The sequence below is a fragment of the Daldinia vernicosa genome, assembly GCF_022497035.1.
Source record: "Daldinia vernicosa strain CBS 139.73 unplaced genomic scaffold F5Y00scaffold_10, whole genome shotgun sequence".
Taxonomy (NCBI): Eukaryota; Fungi; Ascomycota; class Sordariomycetes; order Xylariales; family Hypoxylaceae; genus Daldinia; species Daldinia vernicosa.
Genome location: NW_025953926.1, coordinates 342,725 through 358,089, shown reverse-complemented (window position 1 = coordinate 358,089; position 15,365 = coordinate 342,725). Strand labels below are relative to the sequence as shown.

The 15,365-nt window shown below is 46.9% G+C and overlaps 6 protein-coding genes across 6 annotated transcripts; 3 read left to right on the top strand and 3 right to left on the bottom strand.

The window, feature by feature from the left end:
* Positions 1-433: 433 nt before the first annotated feature.
* On the top strand, positions 434-1,566 carry F5Y00DRAFT_10553 (putative methylase). The gene has a single exon (XM_048003840.1). The coding sequence runs from the start codon at positions 611-613 to the stop codon at positions 1,346-1,348; it is 738 nt and encodes a 245-aa protein (XP_047867417.1). The 5' UTR covers positions 434-610; the 3' UTR covers positions 1,349-1,566.
* On the bottom strand, positions 1,546-2,465 carry F5Y00DRAFT_10546 (Sm-like ribonucleoprotein). Its single transcript, XM_048003839.1, has 3 exons — positions 2,269-2,465; positions 2,118-2,167; positions 1,546-2,041 (listed from the first exon to the last, which is right to left on the bottom strand). Exons 1-3 carry the CDS (start codon positions 2,280-2,282, stop codon positions 1,743-1,745), a joined length of 363 nt encoding a protein of 120 aa, XP_047867416.1. The 5' UTR covers positions 2,283-2,465; the 3' UTR covers positions 1,546-1,742.
* A 147-nt stretch (positions 2,466-2,612) lies between these two features.
* On the bottom strand, positions 2,613-4,053 carry F5Y00DRAFT_229840 (Pkr1-domain-containing protein). Its single transcript, XM_048006827.1, has 2 exons — positions 3,718-4,053; positions 2,613-3,445 (listed from the first exon to the last, which is right to left on the bottom strand). Exon 2 carries the CDS (start codon positions 3,334-3,336, stop codon positions 2,860-2,862), a length of 477 nt encoding a protein of 158 aa, XP_047867415.1. The 5' UTR covers positions 3,337-3,445; positions 3,718-4,053; the 3' UTR covers positions 2,613-2,859.
* Positions 4,054-4,760: 707 nt separating this feature from the next.
* Positions 4,761-8,184, top strand: F5Y00DRAFT_229837 (uncharacterized protein). The gene is made up of 3 exons (XM_048006826.1): positions 4,761-5,484; positions 5,545-7,302; positions 7,376-8,184. The coding sequence occupies exons 1-3, from the start codon at positions 5,230-5,232 to the stop codon at positions 7,928-7,930; spliced, it is 2,568 nt and encodes an 855-aa protein (XP_047867414.1). The 5' UTR covers positions 4,761-5,229; the 3' UTR covers positions 7,931-8,184.
* Positions 8,185-8,686: 502 nt separating this feature from the next.
* On the top strand, positions 8,687-11,497 carry F5Y00DRAFT_229832 (uncharacterized protein). Its single transcript, XM_048006825.1, has 2 exons — positions 8,687-9,567; positions 9,763-11,497. Exons 1-2 carry the CDS (start codon positions 9,302-9,304, stop codon positions 10,793-10,795), a joined length of 1,299 nt encoding a protein of 432 aa, XP_047867413.1. The 5' UTR covers positions 8,687-9,301; the 3' UTR covers positions 10,796-11,497.
* An 839-nt stretch (positions 11,498-12,336) lies between these two features.
* F5Y00DRAFT_229830 (uncharacterized protein) lies at positions 12,337-14,863 on the bottom strand. The gene is made up of 2 exons (XM_048006824.1): positions 14,113-14,863; positions 12,337-14,060 (listed from the first exon to the last, which is right to left on the bottom strand). The coding sequence occupies exons 1-2, from the start codon at positions 14,154-14,156 to the stop codon at positions 12,800-12,802; spliced, it is 1,305 nt and encodes a 434-aa protein (XP_047867412.1). The 5' UTR covers positions 14,157-14,863; the 3' UTR covers positions 12,337-12,799.
* Between the last annotated feature and the right edge of the window lie 502 nt (positions 14,864-15,365).

Below are 15,365 nucleotides of genomic sequence, written 5' to 3'. Positions count from 1 at the left end.
TGGGAAGGGAAGGGAAGTTGCGTATCGCGTATTAGGCGCGGAGGGATAGGGATAGGGATGGGGAGGGGGGAGATTGCGGTTACTTTATGGGTATGTTGGATGATTTCGTCCCTGTTTGCGATGTGGTCGGATGCCGTGGACTAATCGTCGAATAGCTCGCTAGACTACCATTACCAAGATATTATTATTATCAACACCATGTACCGGTTTTATATCGCATCAAAGTCGACTCAAGTCATGGCCGTTAGGAAATAGTGGTGCTGGTTCGGGCAGAGCGAAAGGTAACCCGCGAGTAGGCTCCGGCTGTAAAGCCTCTCGTGAAATAGGACACCTAAATAAATACCCAATAATCATAGGTAACGAGGCTACGTCTACTCGTATTAAGGGCATATAGCAAACCATTCGCCGTCGTCGAGGCCTATTAAATAAGAATCAATATACTACCTACCTAACTCATCGTTATCCTACCACATAAGACAAACATATCACGTGCTTTAGGTTTTTTTTGTGATGGGAAAATTTATTAGCTCGATCTTAACTCTCCGTCTGTATCGCTTTACCATCGTAATTCGGATTTGCTTCAACGACTAACACGGCATAGAAGATAGGTATGCTGCCGACGCCCGATACCTCACACGTGGCGTACGAGAGGGTATACGAGCCAGCGGAAGACTCCTTCCTACTGCTAGACACGCTCTCCTCCGCCTCCGAGACAGCATTCCTCCAGACCCGTTTCGGAGACGGCCATGTCCCGCTAGTAGTCGAGGTAGGCCCCGGCTCCGGCGTAGTCATCGCCTTCGTCCACGCACAAGCGCAAGCACTCTTCGGATCGCGGGACGTCTTGACAGCAGCCGTCGACGTCAACGGGCACGCGTGCAAGGCGACGGGCGAGACGGCGAGAAAAGCCGCCGCAGAAAACGCCGCGACGCACGGGTCCTTCCTCGGCGCGGTCCAGGGGGACCTGGTTGCGCCGCTCAGGGACCAGGTGGTAGACGTCTTGATTTTCAACCCGCCGTACGTGCCGACGCCCCAGCTGCCGGACTTGCCGCATCATCATCATCTAGGCGCGGCGACGCCGACGTTCGACGACGACTCGTATATGCTCGAGCTGTCGTACGCGGGCGGCAGAGACGGGATGGAAACGACGGATCGGCTGATTCGTAGCTTGCCGCGGGTACTTTCCCGCAGGGGGTGCGCGTACGTCCTGCTGTGCGCGCAGAACAAGCCGGACGACGTCAAGCAGCGGATCCTAGGCCTCGGGGAGGCGTGGAAGGTTGCGACGGTGGGGACTAGTGGGAAGCAGGCCGGGTGGGAGAAGCTGCAGATTATCAGGATCTGGGTAGAGTAGGCTTGTTAACAGACACGTGGGAGAGGGGGATATTTGGTTTTTGGTTGCCAATGGGACTTTATATTTGTTTGGCTCTCGTGAGCTTTCAGCTAGCTCCTCATGAAAGAAGTAAAGAATTAAGTAGTGTTGCAAAGGAGCCATACCAGCTTTTGCCATTCTTTCATGGTTGTGTCTGTGTGTTGTGTTTTCATTTGCCTACCCCCCAACGCCGTAGAAGTAATGCCTACCAACTTGTCTTCCGTACTTCCTCTCGACTTGACTCTTATAAAATTTGCCTAAATCTGTAACGTAGCCTCTTCCTCCTTCTCTTTCTGTCCTGTCCTCTCGGAGGCGCAAGTATGCTGTAATATAGCATGACTGATACTCCTAAAGCTTGCTGCTAGGGCTCTCCCTCTCACGGTCTACCCCGTCCACGGCCGCGGCCTCGTCCTCGTCCTCTACCACGCCCGCCTGCCCGGATACCTCTGTCCGCAGCCTCCTTGCGCGCCTTGTTCTTGGGTTTCACCGAGTCGTCGATTAGGAGCGTATCTAAGGGCAGCGAGTCGGGCAGGATGATGTAGCGGATCGTAGAACCGCGGATGTTCATGGTGTCCAGGGAAATAGGGTCTTGGCCGCGGGCGGTCATCTTGACTGTTCGTAAGGCAGTGTTCATCAACGGCGAGACCGACGTGATTGTGCCGTGCACGATTGTTCCTAAATAGCGCCGTCGTTAGCCACTGGATGGAGAGATAGCATCTTATCCAATTAAGAGGTTTATTATGGCGCGTACCATTCTTCAGCTCGATCGTCACCGTCTCGTTGACGCACTTCATCAAGAACCTGGAAAACCATCACGATTAGCACCGGAGTCGTAGACGTAGCTTTGTGAATACTTGATTTAGCACACAATTATGCGCCGTGTGGGAATAGGTTAAGCTTACCTAACGAGCTTCATCTTGGCTAGTTATTCGTGTTTTGCGAGATAATGGGGTGTGAGGTTTGTATTTCGGGATAATGGTTGGAAGCTCAAGGTCGGACAGTCGCGTTTAGTGAGCTTTTGGTTACAAGGCGAAGTTCTAGGGTGGTGAAAATTAAAGGCCGTCAATTGCAGGCTGCGTACCATCACGTGACCGATAGCTATTTTCTCGATTGGGTACTTGGGTACATGTATAAGTACCGTTGTACCTATCTCACTGATGTTGTGTAGACGAGAGCTTCAATTCGTCATTTTAAATATGTGTAAGGCGCCTAACCTTAGGTAAATATATCAGATATTCCAGGCCATCTCAAGACACATATTGACTGTTATTTATATATTGACAACCGGTTAAACCAAATAACTAACTAAAAGAAGTAACTATCCCTTCATTTATAAACATGCTAGCAGATATAGAGGAGACCAAGGTGATAATCAACGCCGGAGTTCTGAAATGCAAAGGTATCTATGCTACTGGCCCAACCTCGCTACAAATGCTCGTGCAAATGCCACCCCAGCCCCAAGCGGGTATGATTATATTCGTCTAGGCTATAGTTTATTTGTCCTTCTCGTTCTCATTCTCGGATACTTTTTCCCACTCGTCCTCTGTACTAGCGCTGGATTTTGTTCCGGATGAAGGTTCAGTTCGAAGCTTCAGGTCTGCCGTCTGTTCTATAACTTCCACATCCTTGGCTACTGCTGTGGGTTTCCCTTTTGCGATGAATGCGGTTTCTACTTCGGTTTCTTCGCTTTCATCCGAGGATTGTGCGGCCGCTCTTTGTTCGGAACGCGCCTTGTCCCGGGCTTCCTTGGCTTGTGCTACCTTCAACTCGGCTGCGAACCAGTTGATAGCCCACCAGAGCCCCCCACACAGGAATGAGAGTATCACAAAGTGAATACTATATGTCCCAACCAATAGGAGAAGAAGTACGAGCTGTAAACACGCGAATGTAGCGTTGGTGGCGACGAGGAGAGTTGGAGTCGTTCCGGGAGTGAAGATGGACTCCCAGAGATCTGTTACGAAGCTTGCCATGTTTTCCAACGTAGAACAAAACTCGGGGTATAGATGCGACAAGTGATATTGGGTTCGAATCGATATGCGACAATGGACAGGTACTGATTCTTGTGTGGTCCAGGTTAATCTAGAGCGTTACAAAGTTAGCTTAGGAAAGCGGTCAGTTTAAATAAGAGATAGCAATAAGCCAGAGGGTCCGGTGAATGTTCAGACTGACTTGTGTTAAGGCCAGTGTGCTGTTAGGCAGTCACCGATGTAGTCATAGACAGGCTGGTCATAGACAAGTGAATAGGACACGGCGCAAGAAGCAGACTGATTTAGCCACAACACAAAGCGCGCGATGGGAGGAACGGGAAACAATCAAGCGGGGCAAGAAAGGTAATAAGGTTACCTACATACCTGCGTACTAACCTAGGTCCTAAGATACCAAATCTGTAATGTCGGAGATAGGTAGCTAGTTCTCAGCTTAATCAGCTCCTCACGGAAAAATAAAAGAGTCGGCGGCAAATATAATAAGTCATAGGTTACAACCAAAGCAGACTTATATGGGCTATGTAGAAACCCAAGAATAAAGAGGCTGGGAAGAACCGGAGGATAATAAGGAGAAAGAAAGCGGATGCTCTGTTGTAAATACCTATGAACGTCGCGGGGAGGTACAATATACATGCAAAAGAGGCGGGGCTTTGGAGGGGCTCAGGTTGGCAGCTTCCAGTCCCTCATGACTTTATTGTAGGTACCAGGTATTTAAAAGGGCAGCAGGTATGCCTGATCAGTGCAACGTCAATCTTTCACGCCGATGCGTTGACTTACATGTATGCATGCACCTATATAAAAATTTTCCAGTTGTCTATTTTATATCTTAGGTAGGCAATCATAAGGATGAATGGCTATTGTTATGTAGGTATATCACTTGCGATATACATCTATACGAAGCTGCGAATTATCGTTTTGGGATGGGAGCTAGGACTACGAAGTGGAAGCTATGTCATCGACACATGTGTTAAGGGATGGTTGAACTATCTCCTCTCATATGAACCGTGGTGCAGTTTCATGCTGTGCCTCGTGAAAAACTAGCTTGGTAACGACGAAGCAATGACGAGAAGCCAACTTTGATCTCATCCAATCGCATACACTACATAATATATACTCCATTTTGATATCATCAATGAGATGTGAGATGCTTCCAGATTTTGAAGCTCATATTGAAGTCTACCTATTATAAGTTAGTTAGCTGGTTAGTTACTACCCAAGATTAGATATCTTATCGATAGGTGGTTGCGGTACCTCCGCTGTATGTATTTCTGCGTAGATCCCTTTTGAGTTAGGTGCCAACCTTATGTTTTACGCGCTATGTGCCCCACGCCTTCCCTGCCTACCCCGTGCGACAGGCCAATTAGAATCCACTTAGAGGTTCTTGTGCTAAAGGCGTCAAGTACGGGAAACCTACCTAGATGCAAGCCTCGCCTGAGTTGAAATCGACGAAATACATCCCTCTTTCATAACCAACTACCCTACGACATACTGCTAGAGCAGCGCTTCAGGCTCTTGTTTTACAGCTTTAAATAAATCCTTAACCATCCTTGTTGAATCGCTTACCCACGCAGCGGTACATTAATCAAATACCTATTAACTTGCCTACTTAGTACATAGCCCTTCCAGCGCTCCAGACTCCAGTGCTCCGGCGACGATCATATTACTAGTTGCTACTCACCAAGTAACTGGGAGTTGCGTATAACATCCATTTCGCGCGACGCAATAATACTGCCTCCTAGTTGTTTCTACCTCATATCTAAAGCCCCAATATAAATATTTAGCGATATCCATCATCGCTGACAGCATGCGATTCGATGCTCCAGGGCGCCTTTAGCTTCAAGCGATATCATAAGTCAAGGCGAGCATCGACAAAGTATTATGGCTGGCAGCGCAGATTCAAGCCACTCCAGCTTGAAGGACCTTCTAACTTCGCATCCGCAAACGAGACATGAGACCGGTCAGCCTCTGCCGGAATCTTCATCGTCGGATATTCCTGTGCGCGACCCGCCCGTGCCGAACCTATCCAAACTTCTTAGAGGCAAAGGACGAGAGTGGGAAGCTATAAAATCCAAGCCTAGGCCGTTGCAGCTCCTCGACCTTCCGGTCGATATTTTGAGACTCATCGTTAAGGAGGCAAGCTGGAGACACCTATGAATAGGTCCTATGTAAGGTGTACTGACATCTGCATGCTAGGTGACCCATACGAACGACCTAACCTCGTTAGCTTTAACGAATTCCACTCTCTATTATCTCGCTATACCTCATATTTACGCCCGCTTCGATATAGTCTGGCCAGATGATACTGTTCCCCCATCTGATAGCAAAAACGTCGATGCGCTGACCTATGGGTTGGCAACCTTGTGTCTAGGTAGTAAGTTCGCTCAGCGGACAAGATGGCTGAAAGGGAGCTCTCTACCTTACTTGGAGTCCTCTGGGAGACTCTCCAACAACCAATATGCAAGATATACTCGTAAATTTTCCCTCGGTAACGGGCCGAAAGACTGGACATCCGAGTATATGGTCACTAAGGAGAGCGGGAAGATGCTAGGAACATTAGTGGCAATAGCTGTCGGCAAGATGATCAACTTAGAAACATTCGTGTGGGACATGCCCACAGGAGTTTTATCTGAAGTTTTCATGGCCTTAGCATCCCTACAAGATCATTATCCAGAAGGTCAATCTAAGCTGGAGAAGGTCTGGGTTCGTTGGCACGATAATTCCGAGATCCAAGATGCTTCATCCTCCGTTTCTAGCCCGATCCAAGGTCCCTTGCCGCCTCTTTCTGTTCCTATCGGAAGTACAGTGACTCCTGTCGGCAATACTCTGCCTAGTGATTTCCACCCGTCTGTAACACAACCAATTAAGTACTCCGAAAGTCACGTCGAGTATCCAACTTTCAGCATTCTACCACCCCTCAAAAGCTTGACGGTTCTAGACATCGATGAGCTCGCGTACTTAGACGAGATATCGGTGCTTATCGAGCGTTCGAGATCTTACCTTAGGGAACTCCGAATTGGAATATCGCAGAAAGCTCGCATGGCGGATTTTGCGCAGGCATGGGATAGCTACACCTTAGAGCAAATTGACCATGATGCCCGTTGGCCCGGAGAAAGTCAGATCGGAGAAAGGAGACTAGGGGGGGTTCTAGGGGTACTGGTTGGCAGAATATATGACATAAGAAGAAAACCGGTCACAAAGGTTCAGACGAAGGATTCGACTGATCCCACATCAGAACAACCGCAATTTGGGGTCGGGTTCGGCTCAAGTTCTAACGGGGGTCTTTCACCGTTCGCGCACTCGAATATCACAACGCCTAGAGAAATACCACCCCTGAATCAGCAGCGGCCCGGTGTCTCTACGGCTTCAGGTCAGAGCAGCAATGGATTATTTGCGGAAAGAAAGCGTCTTGATGGAAAGCTCCAACTAGAGACATTGGAACTCGAACGGGTACCGCTATCACTACAAGTTTGCACAAAGGCCTTTGACTGGAGCGTCTTGACAAGTCTTACGATTCTCGATTGTATGTTTGTTGAGCACCTCTGGAGGACTCTAAAAAGACAATTTCACCCTACACCCCCGGCCCACGGCTCACCCCCTGGAACACCAACTCAGTATCACTTGGCACTGAAGCACATACATACCAACATTCCTTCCAATACTCTGGTTAGTTTCATTAAGGAAACTCTCGCACCTAATAGTCTAGAAGTACTTTTCTTGCAAGACCGACGGCGGGCGCCTCATCCAGCTGTGAAACTTGACCAGGTTTTCAAGGGCGCGATAAAACGCCATCGATTAAGCCTGAAGAAACTCCTTCTCGATAGCTCGGACGACTCGGGAGAGGGCCGTCGGTGGGAAAGTTGGGTGCTTAGTAGCGAAATGATTTCTTACATTACTAGCGGGCGAATGCCAAATCTCAGAGAACTTGCTGTGGCGATTGATTATAAAGACTGGGTAAGCAGACATTCTAGCCTACATTAACCGCAATAGTAACGACGGCGAACACTAACTGGCGCTACCCCTATAGCATCCATTCCTCCAGCGGCTTCCGAACGTATCACAGCTTCGCTCTCTGCACTTAACTCATATATTAGGGCACATATCTGGCAATTTCGATCCAAAAGAGCTCGCTCTCCAGCTAGTTGATATTATCACGCTTCGAACAGAAATTCAGCTCTGCTACGTAGGCATAAACAACAAATGCTTTGAGATACTAGAGACTCGGTCAGGCGACGGTACTAATGGCAGTTCTGATATCGGCCTGGGTGGAAACCACAATGAAGACGTACCCATCGTGATCGATATGGACGACGGCAACGATGATGACGGCAGTGAGGCTGACGAAGAGACGGAAGAGGACGACGATGATGATGACGACGATGACGAGAACGAGGACAACGCCAATGCGGGTGCGGCGGACGCTGGGGATGACATGACTGATGTGTCTGACGATGCTGAGTCTGAGATGGACTCGTTACAAGAAGACGATACAGTAGGGTCAGCAGCACGGCTTCGTTTACGTGAGATATTGTTCTACGATGACAAAGTCGCTATATTCAAGGCACGGCACGGCAGGCTATAAAGTATGAGGTATGACTTTGGGCCCCCAAAGGCTTGGAGCTCGTTAAGTTGTATTTAAAATTTCGTGAGCAGGGCGTGGTACAAGGCTCTTCTTACTTAGGACACGAGCATATGAATTTCAACAGCGCTTAGCAAACGTAAGACTTCGGGCTCAGCTCCCGCGTCTACCTACATTAGGTACTTAAAACAAAAAAGAAATATTATAAAAAAAAAACAAAGGAAAATTGTGACCGATTCTTCGCACTTTGTCTTCCGTCTTTTACAAATACAATACAAATGCAAGGGGGGAGAAGTTTCCAGCTCGAAGATAACGTTGAAGAAAAAACGCCACTGCTGAGCTGTATCATCCCGCTAAAATCAAGCCAGGGTTGAGGGAGCGAATCATGGTTCGGGATCGATATGTATTATATGTACAATACGCCCCACCAAGTTTATGCTGAACAGGCCCTGGACGATGCCTATGAAGACCTAATGCAGGAACCTAGCAGCCCTGGACTCTGCTGGGGGGGGGGGGGGGGCCTAGGTAGACATTTTTTGAGTCACAGTGGTCACAGTTAGATGCCGGGTTCTTCTCGCACTATCCCAACTATTACATACATATACATACATAGTATTACATATATACCTATAGTTACGCGCAGGTATTCTCAAGTTTCGTGATGTTCTCCTTCACCGTACCCAGCAATATCTATCGCTGTCGTACAGGGGGTTGCCTTACCGCCATCTCACCTTGAGAAGAAATCCTTTCAGCCCCTTGAGCTGGGTTGCTCAGCGGGATCCATTCACAGCGAAACATTTAGGGAATAGATTTTTTTTTTTTTTTTTAAGTTCCATGTCCATGTTGTTGTCCGTCAGAAAGTAGAAAGTAGTTAGGGAAATTTTAGTACATTCAGTACCATTGTATATGTGTGTCTCATTCTCACCGATAGTTGGTGCGGTTTTTTCCTTTGTCCTAGATTCGGAAAGGCTTGTTGCAGAAAGGAAATGCACCAAACATCGACCTCTCCGCCATTTCGTTGAGTACGAGCTCCGGCCGTTCTTGGTGCCTTAATAACTAACCGCCATTTCCAAGTAGAAAAATTCCTCGAGAACGCCTGCGAGGTCTTGTATTTTCTTTCTTTCGAAATCTCGTCTAGAATTCACTCCGTAACGGCGTTTTGTTCATTTTCAAGGCTCTTGGAACTGGCGGACTTTGGATATTATTATACCCATATTCTCGTCTTACACCCACCACCACCACAACCACCACTACTATTACATACTACTACCAGTTCAGTCCACCACACACCAGTCTTGGTTAACTTTTCTCTACCTCAACTTTTTTATATTTTTATTTTTATATCTACAACCTACAACCCATCTACCGTTCCTTATGGATACCTTGCCCGTTGAGCTTATGAGACTTGTCTTCTCTCATTGCGAACCCGAGTCGGTTAGGAATCTGAGAGAGGTCACTCGCATGTTAGCAGACGTGGGCTACGAATTCTTGCTATCTTCCAGGTTCACCGCTGTCGGTTGGAGAAATGATATCGACCGATTACACTCCATCGCGCTGCACGACCGACTAAGAGGCAGCATCACATCAATCTGCATATTTCTCGGCGAGTTATCTTATTACGACGCATGGAGCACATCATGGTAAGTTTTCTTTTATCTTTTATGATATCTCGAATTGCCAAGACCGCATTTTCCGCACACAAGTATTTATCATAATGCCGTCTACGCGAATACGACAGCCACGTATACTATACTATATGCATACTATAGGCCGATATTTAGCCCAATCCTTCTCAATTTATGCATGCAATTGGACTTACTTACATGGTGTATCAGGTTTCAACATTTCGTCACGCCTCCAGATCACCGTAATGAGTTAATGGGATCGGCTAGGCAGGAATTCGATAGGATCGAAAGGGGGCGTAAAGCAGTTGGTCCATTGCATCTGAGGGCCGACGACCTTCGAGAAGCATGCTCTTCTCTTCCGAATCTTAAGGAATTTGAGATTACTTTCACCCAATGCCCTCTCGAAAATGACCTTCTGAAGGAGGTCTTTGACTACCCAAGCTGCAGGAAGCTGGATCGACCCCAGACGTATAGCAACTTGGATGCTATCATCTCCTCACTCCATGGCGTCCCTCTAACCTCTTTCAAGGTGGATCGACTTCCCCTCGAATTATTCCGTGCAAAAGACCACCGCAGCCACTGGTTCACGCACGCCCAGTCGTTCAGTAGTCTGGAGACTCTCAACCTAACTCTCGACCCCTCGGGACTGCAAGGTCCCGGATCGGCTTTCAGGGCCGTCAATGGACTTGGTCGCATCCTGCAGCTCGCGACGAACTTAAAAAAATTGAAACTCGCATTCCACCCCTATTCCAGCGAGAACTCCAAATTTGCCCTGTCGTTCCGTGAGCTGTTCTACGACTTCACGTATAAGCAGCTTACGGACTTAACACTCGAGGGCGTCTCGTGCGAGGAAGAGGACCTCAAGTACTTCCTCGCGCGGCACGGCGCCACCCTCCTCCGATTACGTCTCGGTGGTCGCGGGCTCGCCAAGCCCTTCGAGGTATCGCTGGGGGGTATCCATATGTACGAAGGCACCTTTAAGTCGCTGTTCACGGGTCTACGCGCCAAGATACCTAAGCTAGAACGGCTGCACCTCGAGGGCATCTTCGAGTGCGAGCACCACGACCTGCCTTCGCACGAGGCTTACAACTTCTACCCCCTGACGAACGAGGACTGGGAGGAGGTGCCCCGCCCCAAATGGGTGCGCAGCTCGCGGAAGACCATCAGCTGCTTCCCGTTCGAGCAGTACGTCCTCTTCGGGGGCCCGTATCCCGGGACCGCCTTGGCCCAACAGGCCTACTAGGTAGCCGAAGAAGCGATTTTGGGTTATTACGACTTATAGATCACGGGGCCGCATTTATCTATCATCGTTACGAGCAACGTTCCTCGATTTCAAACTTGTATCACCACGGACTCTTGCATAACCAGGAGCGGTCATGTGGCGGCGACGGCGGGTATTAGGGGGGGGGGAGTGGGCGTCGAGGGGAGCATGGCTTGCATTCCTGCGATTATTCATTATTAACTACCTATTATTTTTGAAGACTTTTACCATGTCATCCATCATACCATACGACGACTTTCACTTCTCGGGCAACAAGGACGGGTTATTGTTTATTATGCATGCGGAACGACATTTTCTCTTTCTCTTCTCTTCTCCTTCTCGTTCTAATATCCTCTCATCTCGTTCTAACGGAAGGGGGGGGCAACATATAGAGGACTCGCACCGGTCTTGTTCACCGCCAGGTGCGAATCAATCAATCAATCAATCATCACATTTCGGCGTTTATACACCTTGTCCAAATTGCTTGCTTGCTTACTTGCTTCTTTGGGGAAGGGAGAAGCGGGTGGGGGGTTTATTTCACGAATAATGTTATGCTGTCTATCGTCTTGGTAAACGGGCGGGGATGGGTATATGAGTGGTTTATGGCTTCTTTTTTTTTTCTTTTTTTTGGTATGTTTGAGGGAGAATGGGGACGATGGGAGTTTCGATGAAGAAAGAATATGCAGATTGTACCGTATTGATAGACTGTTGAATGAAGATCCCAGATTAGAATGATTAACTACGCTGGTAACTTGCCTTGGTTTGATGTATTGACTGGTCTGAGAATCTATAACTACCGGTGACTTGGTAGTTATCCGAGTTTCTATAGTTAACTGAAATTCTATTGGACAATCCCTCTTGTCTCCCCCCTTTTCTGCCCCTCTCGGCCACTCCGTTGTGTTTTGGCTATTAATCTAACTAGGCATCAAGCCTTGGTAATATCACCATCAAGCGGTGAGCAGTAACAACTACGCGGAAAGGCCTGAGATTGACATTGGTCTTGGGTTTTTCTTCAGACGATAACTACTTAAATCTGATGTTTAAGTTTCTGCTTAGTTAACAGGTAGTTAATATATAGATTAGTTGCCGATGAATAGACCTGTTAATTTCGCAAATATCTTTTACATAGCTACTAGTTAGTCTGATAAGTTAACTACTTAGTTGTAGTTAACTAATCTATCAAGCAAGTCTTTACTTTCAATCCCCATAACTATCAAGTATCATTACTCGTACCATACGTCATTAAAATTCAGCTAGCTTGTTCTATAGAAGGTCGGATATAGGGGTATTCAGGGGTTAAAGCAGAAGTAGCGGAGTCAACAGTTGCCATGGATATGAGGGCCCGTGGAGTTTGTTAATTTAGCCAAACCCCGGGAAATCAACGGTAATGCCGCGCGTCCTACCACCGGCTTCCTTGGCCGTGCCACTCCGGGTCCCGCTTAGTCAGGTCTTTCGTTCCGTAAACGCCGGTAAGGTACCTAGGTAGTGTTTAGTGTAGGGCCTAGTGTAGGGCCTAGAAGTTCGACAGCCTTAGGAAGTTTCAAACAGAACACTATTAATATACCTACCAAAAAAATCGAAACTATGGCAATAGCTTCCACCGCCAATAAGAAAAGCGTATATGAAAAAACCTTTCATTCGCATAAAATGAGTCTCATCCTCGACGCTTACAATATGATACGTCTTATGTATATCGCGAAAAACCTTAAGATTTAGACGCGTTCGACAAGGGTAACCTGTTGGTAGTACTCCACTTTCATTCCAAATCGAAGGGTATGTATTAGAAGGAATAGGTGCTAGTTTTCTCCTCTACGTCTTAGTCTACCCGGCATGCTAGTTGCACTAATTTTGCTAATTTTAGCTAGCCTTTCTTCAAGCTCATCATCCTCAGAGTCATCCTCTTCTTCAACCTCATCATCCTCAGAGTCATCCTCTAAGTCATCATCGGATTCATCGTATTCAAACTGGAGCTGGTCCTGGAGCAGCTCACTCTGACTCTATTGCCTCTACTGGCTCTAGCGGTTCGGACTCTGGCATATCTTTTTGATCCGTATAAATCTTCTCGATAGTGCTGCAAATTCGATCAAATCGCTCTCCTTGGCCCCACCGTTGGATGTTGCTAATCAACATAAGACATTTCTTATATTCCGCGGGCTTGATCAATACAAATGTTGCGAAACATATCATTGTATATTTCGTAAGCCGTGCTCTTGGATTGTCTGGTACAGATACGTTCGGTGTTGGCCACATAATATAGAAGTGTATAATGTCTTCTCTTATAGAAGCACAGAAAACATATCCGCCTTGAATGATCTTGTTATATGTAAACAAGGCTGACGAGGCACTGTTGAGAATTTGGTTCTCTGCTTCCGCTATGGGTCGAGTGCCTTTAAATTCGATTATAAAGTACGGGAAACAGAAGCCGTGGGAATTGCTAGTGAATATTTTATCGGATTTCAGGTATCTTGACAGTTTGGCAAGATGGGGTATATGTTTGGCGTCGTATCCGTAGGCTAGGTCAGGTTTGGGGATAATAGGTTGGCAAAGTTCTTTTGTGGGACATTGTCTGACTATTTGCTGCAATAGCCAAGTAGTAGTCATACTGCCCCAAAATGGAGTGTTTACCTCGTAGGGTTGGACCTTATGTAGATCGAAATCCAATAGATGCATTACCCTCAGTTGCACCTCAATCTCTGCACGGTTGCGTTGATCTTGTGCTGAGAAATACCAACGAAACCTCCTTTTCCTCTCTGCTATAGGATTAAGTATATCCTGAGTAGGCTGTAGAAATTTACTGTAAAATTTCTTGACAGGTTTGGGACATTCGAATAGCCCTTTTTGAAATATTATCAAGTTCGGCTCCAAGTAGATCTCCCTATACCGAGCGTTGCCGGATTGGTGAACGCTCGAGGCACCTTGGGAAGAATGCTTTGCTACTACTGCTGACACCGATGCCTCTGGTGGTATTGACTGATCATCTCTATTTACAAAGGGTATATATGGTTCTTTCGGACTTGGAGGTATTTGATTCGGATCTTGCAAATCTGGTTCGATATTTTCACGCCAACTATTTATATAGCTTGATGTAAGTGGTGTAATTGGTGTAAATGAAGATATGCTATTAAGGGACGATGGGGATGGTGCAGTAGTAGTTTCGGTTATCTGTGAAATTGCTCGTGTTTTTTGTTTAGACGAATGAAGGTGCCGTCTTTTGGTAGGTAGCGAGATAGTATCGTTAGATATTTGCCTGTTATTTCTTCTTAGATCCAGTATAAAGATGTTATAGAAAGATATCATACGTAAATAGTAGCTTAGGTGTACGGTGGGAGGGTTGATGTGCCATAGTGTAGCAGGGAGGGAGAAGCAGGGCGCAACGTGATGCGGCACCTGTGTTCAGTTCGGAGGTTTAGCTCTAACAAACACTGGGAAGGGAACTTTTCTTCGGCCGTTTGGAAGTATAAAAAAATTACTTTCTTTCTTCTCCTTCTCTCAGGTCTCGCCTCGCACCAATTTGGTGTCCGTTGAGTATAGACCGGGGTAGCCTTGTTTCAATTCGGAAAGAAGTTTTCCAACGGCCTGGGAAATCTGTAATGTACACTAGAATGTAAGCAAGATATGTGGACCAAACAGATTTATGTAGGTACTTCGTACATCCATCCATGTTATGTACATAATTACTTGCGTATGTGTTTATGGATATACAGTAGCTGTACAGTATTTTGTACATGCATACGAACTCGAACCTCGTATCACGCGAGTAGGTACATACATACATAGCGATGGACACCTCGTAACAGGTGATGGAGGGCACATGATTGATCGTCGCCGTAACAATATAGAAGCTGCAGTCAGATGAAAACAACTCTTTTAAGTATATTTAACTTCAGCATACTACCATAGTATGCAGTAGTTGAGTACATAGGTAGTTTGATATCCGCGAATAAATTGCATCGGCGCAGTAAGCTGCACGGGAAGGTCCTGGGAATTTTAGTATATTAAAAATCTATTAAAATATATTGAAAGGATCTCTGTTCCGCTAACCCCAGAACGTTTTGCTTCATATCATATGTATTGTACCTACATGCAGTTATGGTCCAAAGTATTTAAACTATCTTCTCGAAGGATCAATATTGATTGATAAGTTGCCGCGAGATCATCGCCGCTACTCGCCATCGCCCGTTTACGAGCCCATTGTTACCTTATAACCGGATGTGTCAACGTAGGGTTTCCACTACCGTCACTACGTACTAGGGGTGAAAGAGAGATCAGTTCATGTCGTGCTCATGATCGGTGCAAGCTGCAATGCTGCAAGCGCCCATGTGTCAGTGGGTTTTGGGCGGGCTTGGCGGTGCCATTTTTGTGCCAACGCCGCGGATGTACATGGACATGGCATCTCCACAGATGTTTGAGGCGGTAAGGCAGCCGACATTTGACGAGCCAGCAAAGCCTACATGATGACACTGGTGTAAGTGAAGGGGCATGGTCATCGAAAACATTTCTGCTATTAGTGCATAGTGTACACAACATACCTACTTACTTAGATCCACACATG

Excerpts from the sequence above, each read along its gene's own strand:
- F5Y00DRAFT_10553 (XM_048003840.1), top strand. The coding sequence starts at position 611 with ATGCTGCCGACGCCCGATACCTCACACGTGGCGTACGAGAGGGTATAC.
- F5Y00DRAFT_10546 (XM_048003839.1), bottom strand. Across the intron at positions 2,042-2,117 it reads GACGATCGAGCTGAAGAATG|GAACAATCGTGCACGGCACA; the intron begins GTACGCGCCATA and ends GGCGCTATTTAG.
- F5Y00DRAFT_229840 (XM_048006827.1), bottom strand. The coding sequence starts at position 3,336 with ATGGCAAGCTTCGTAACAGATCTCTGGGAGTCCATCTTCACTCCCGGA.
- F5Y00DRAFT_229837 (XM_048006826.1), top strand. The coding sequence starts at position 5,230 with ATGGCTGGCAGCGCAGATTCAAGCCACTCCAGCTTGAAGGACCTTCTA. Across the intron at positions 5,485-5,544 it reads TGAGACTCATCGTTAAGGAG|GTGACCCATACGAACGACCT; the intron begins GCAAGCTGGAGA and ends TCTGCATGCTAG. Across the intron at positions 7,303-7,375 it reads CGATTGATTATAAAGACTGG|CATCCATTCCTCCAGCGGCT; the intron begins GTAAGCAGACAT and ends CTACCCCTATAG.
- F5Y00DRAFT_229832 (XM_048006825.1), top strand. The coding sequence starts at position 9,302 with ATGGATACCTTGCCCGTTGAGCTTATGAGACTTGTCTTCTCTCATTGC. Across the intron at positions 9,568-9,762 it reads GACGCATGGAGCACATCATG|GTTTCAACATTTCGTCACGC; the intron begins GTAAGTTTTCTT and ends ATGGTGTATCAG.
- F5Y00DRAFT_229830 (XM_048006824.1), bottom strand. The coding sequence starts at position 14,156 with ATGGCACATCAACCCTCCCACCGTACACCTAAGCTACTATTTAC. Across the intron at positions 14,061-14,112 it reads ACACCTAAGCTACTATTTAC|GCAAATATCTAACGATACTA; the intron begins GTATGATATCTT and ends AAGAAATAACAG.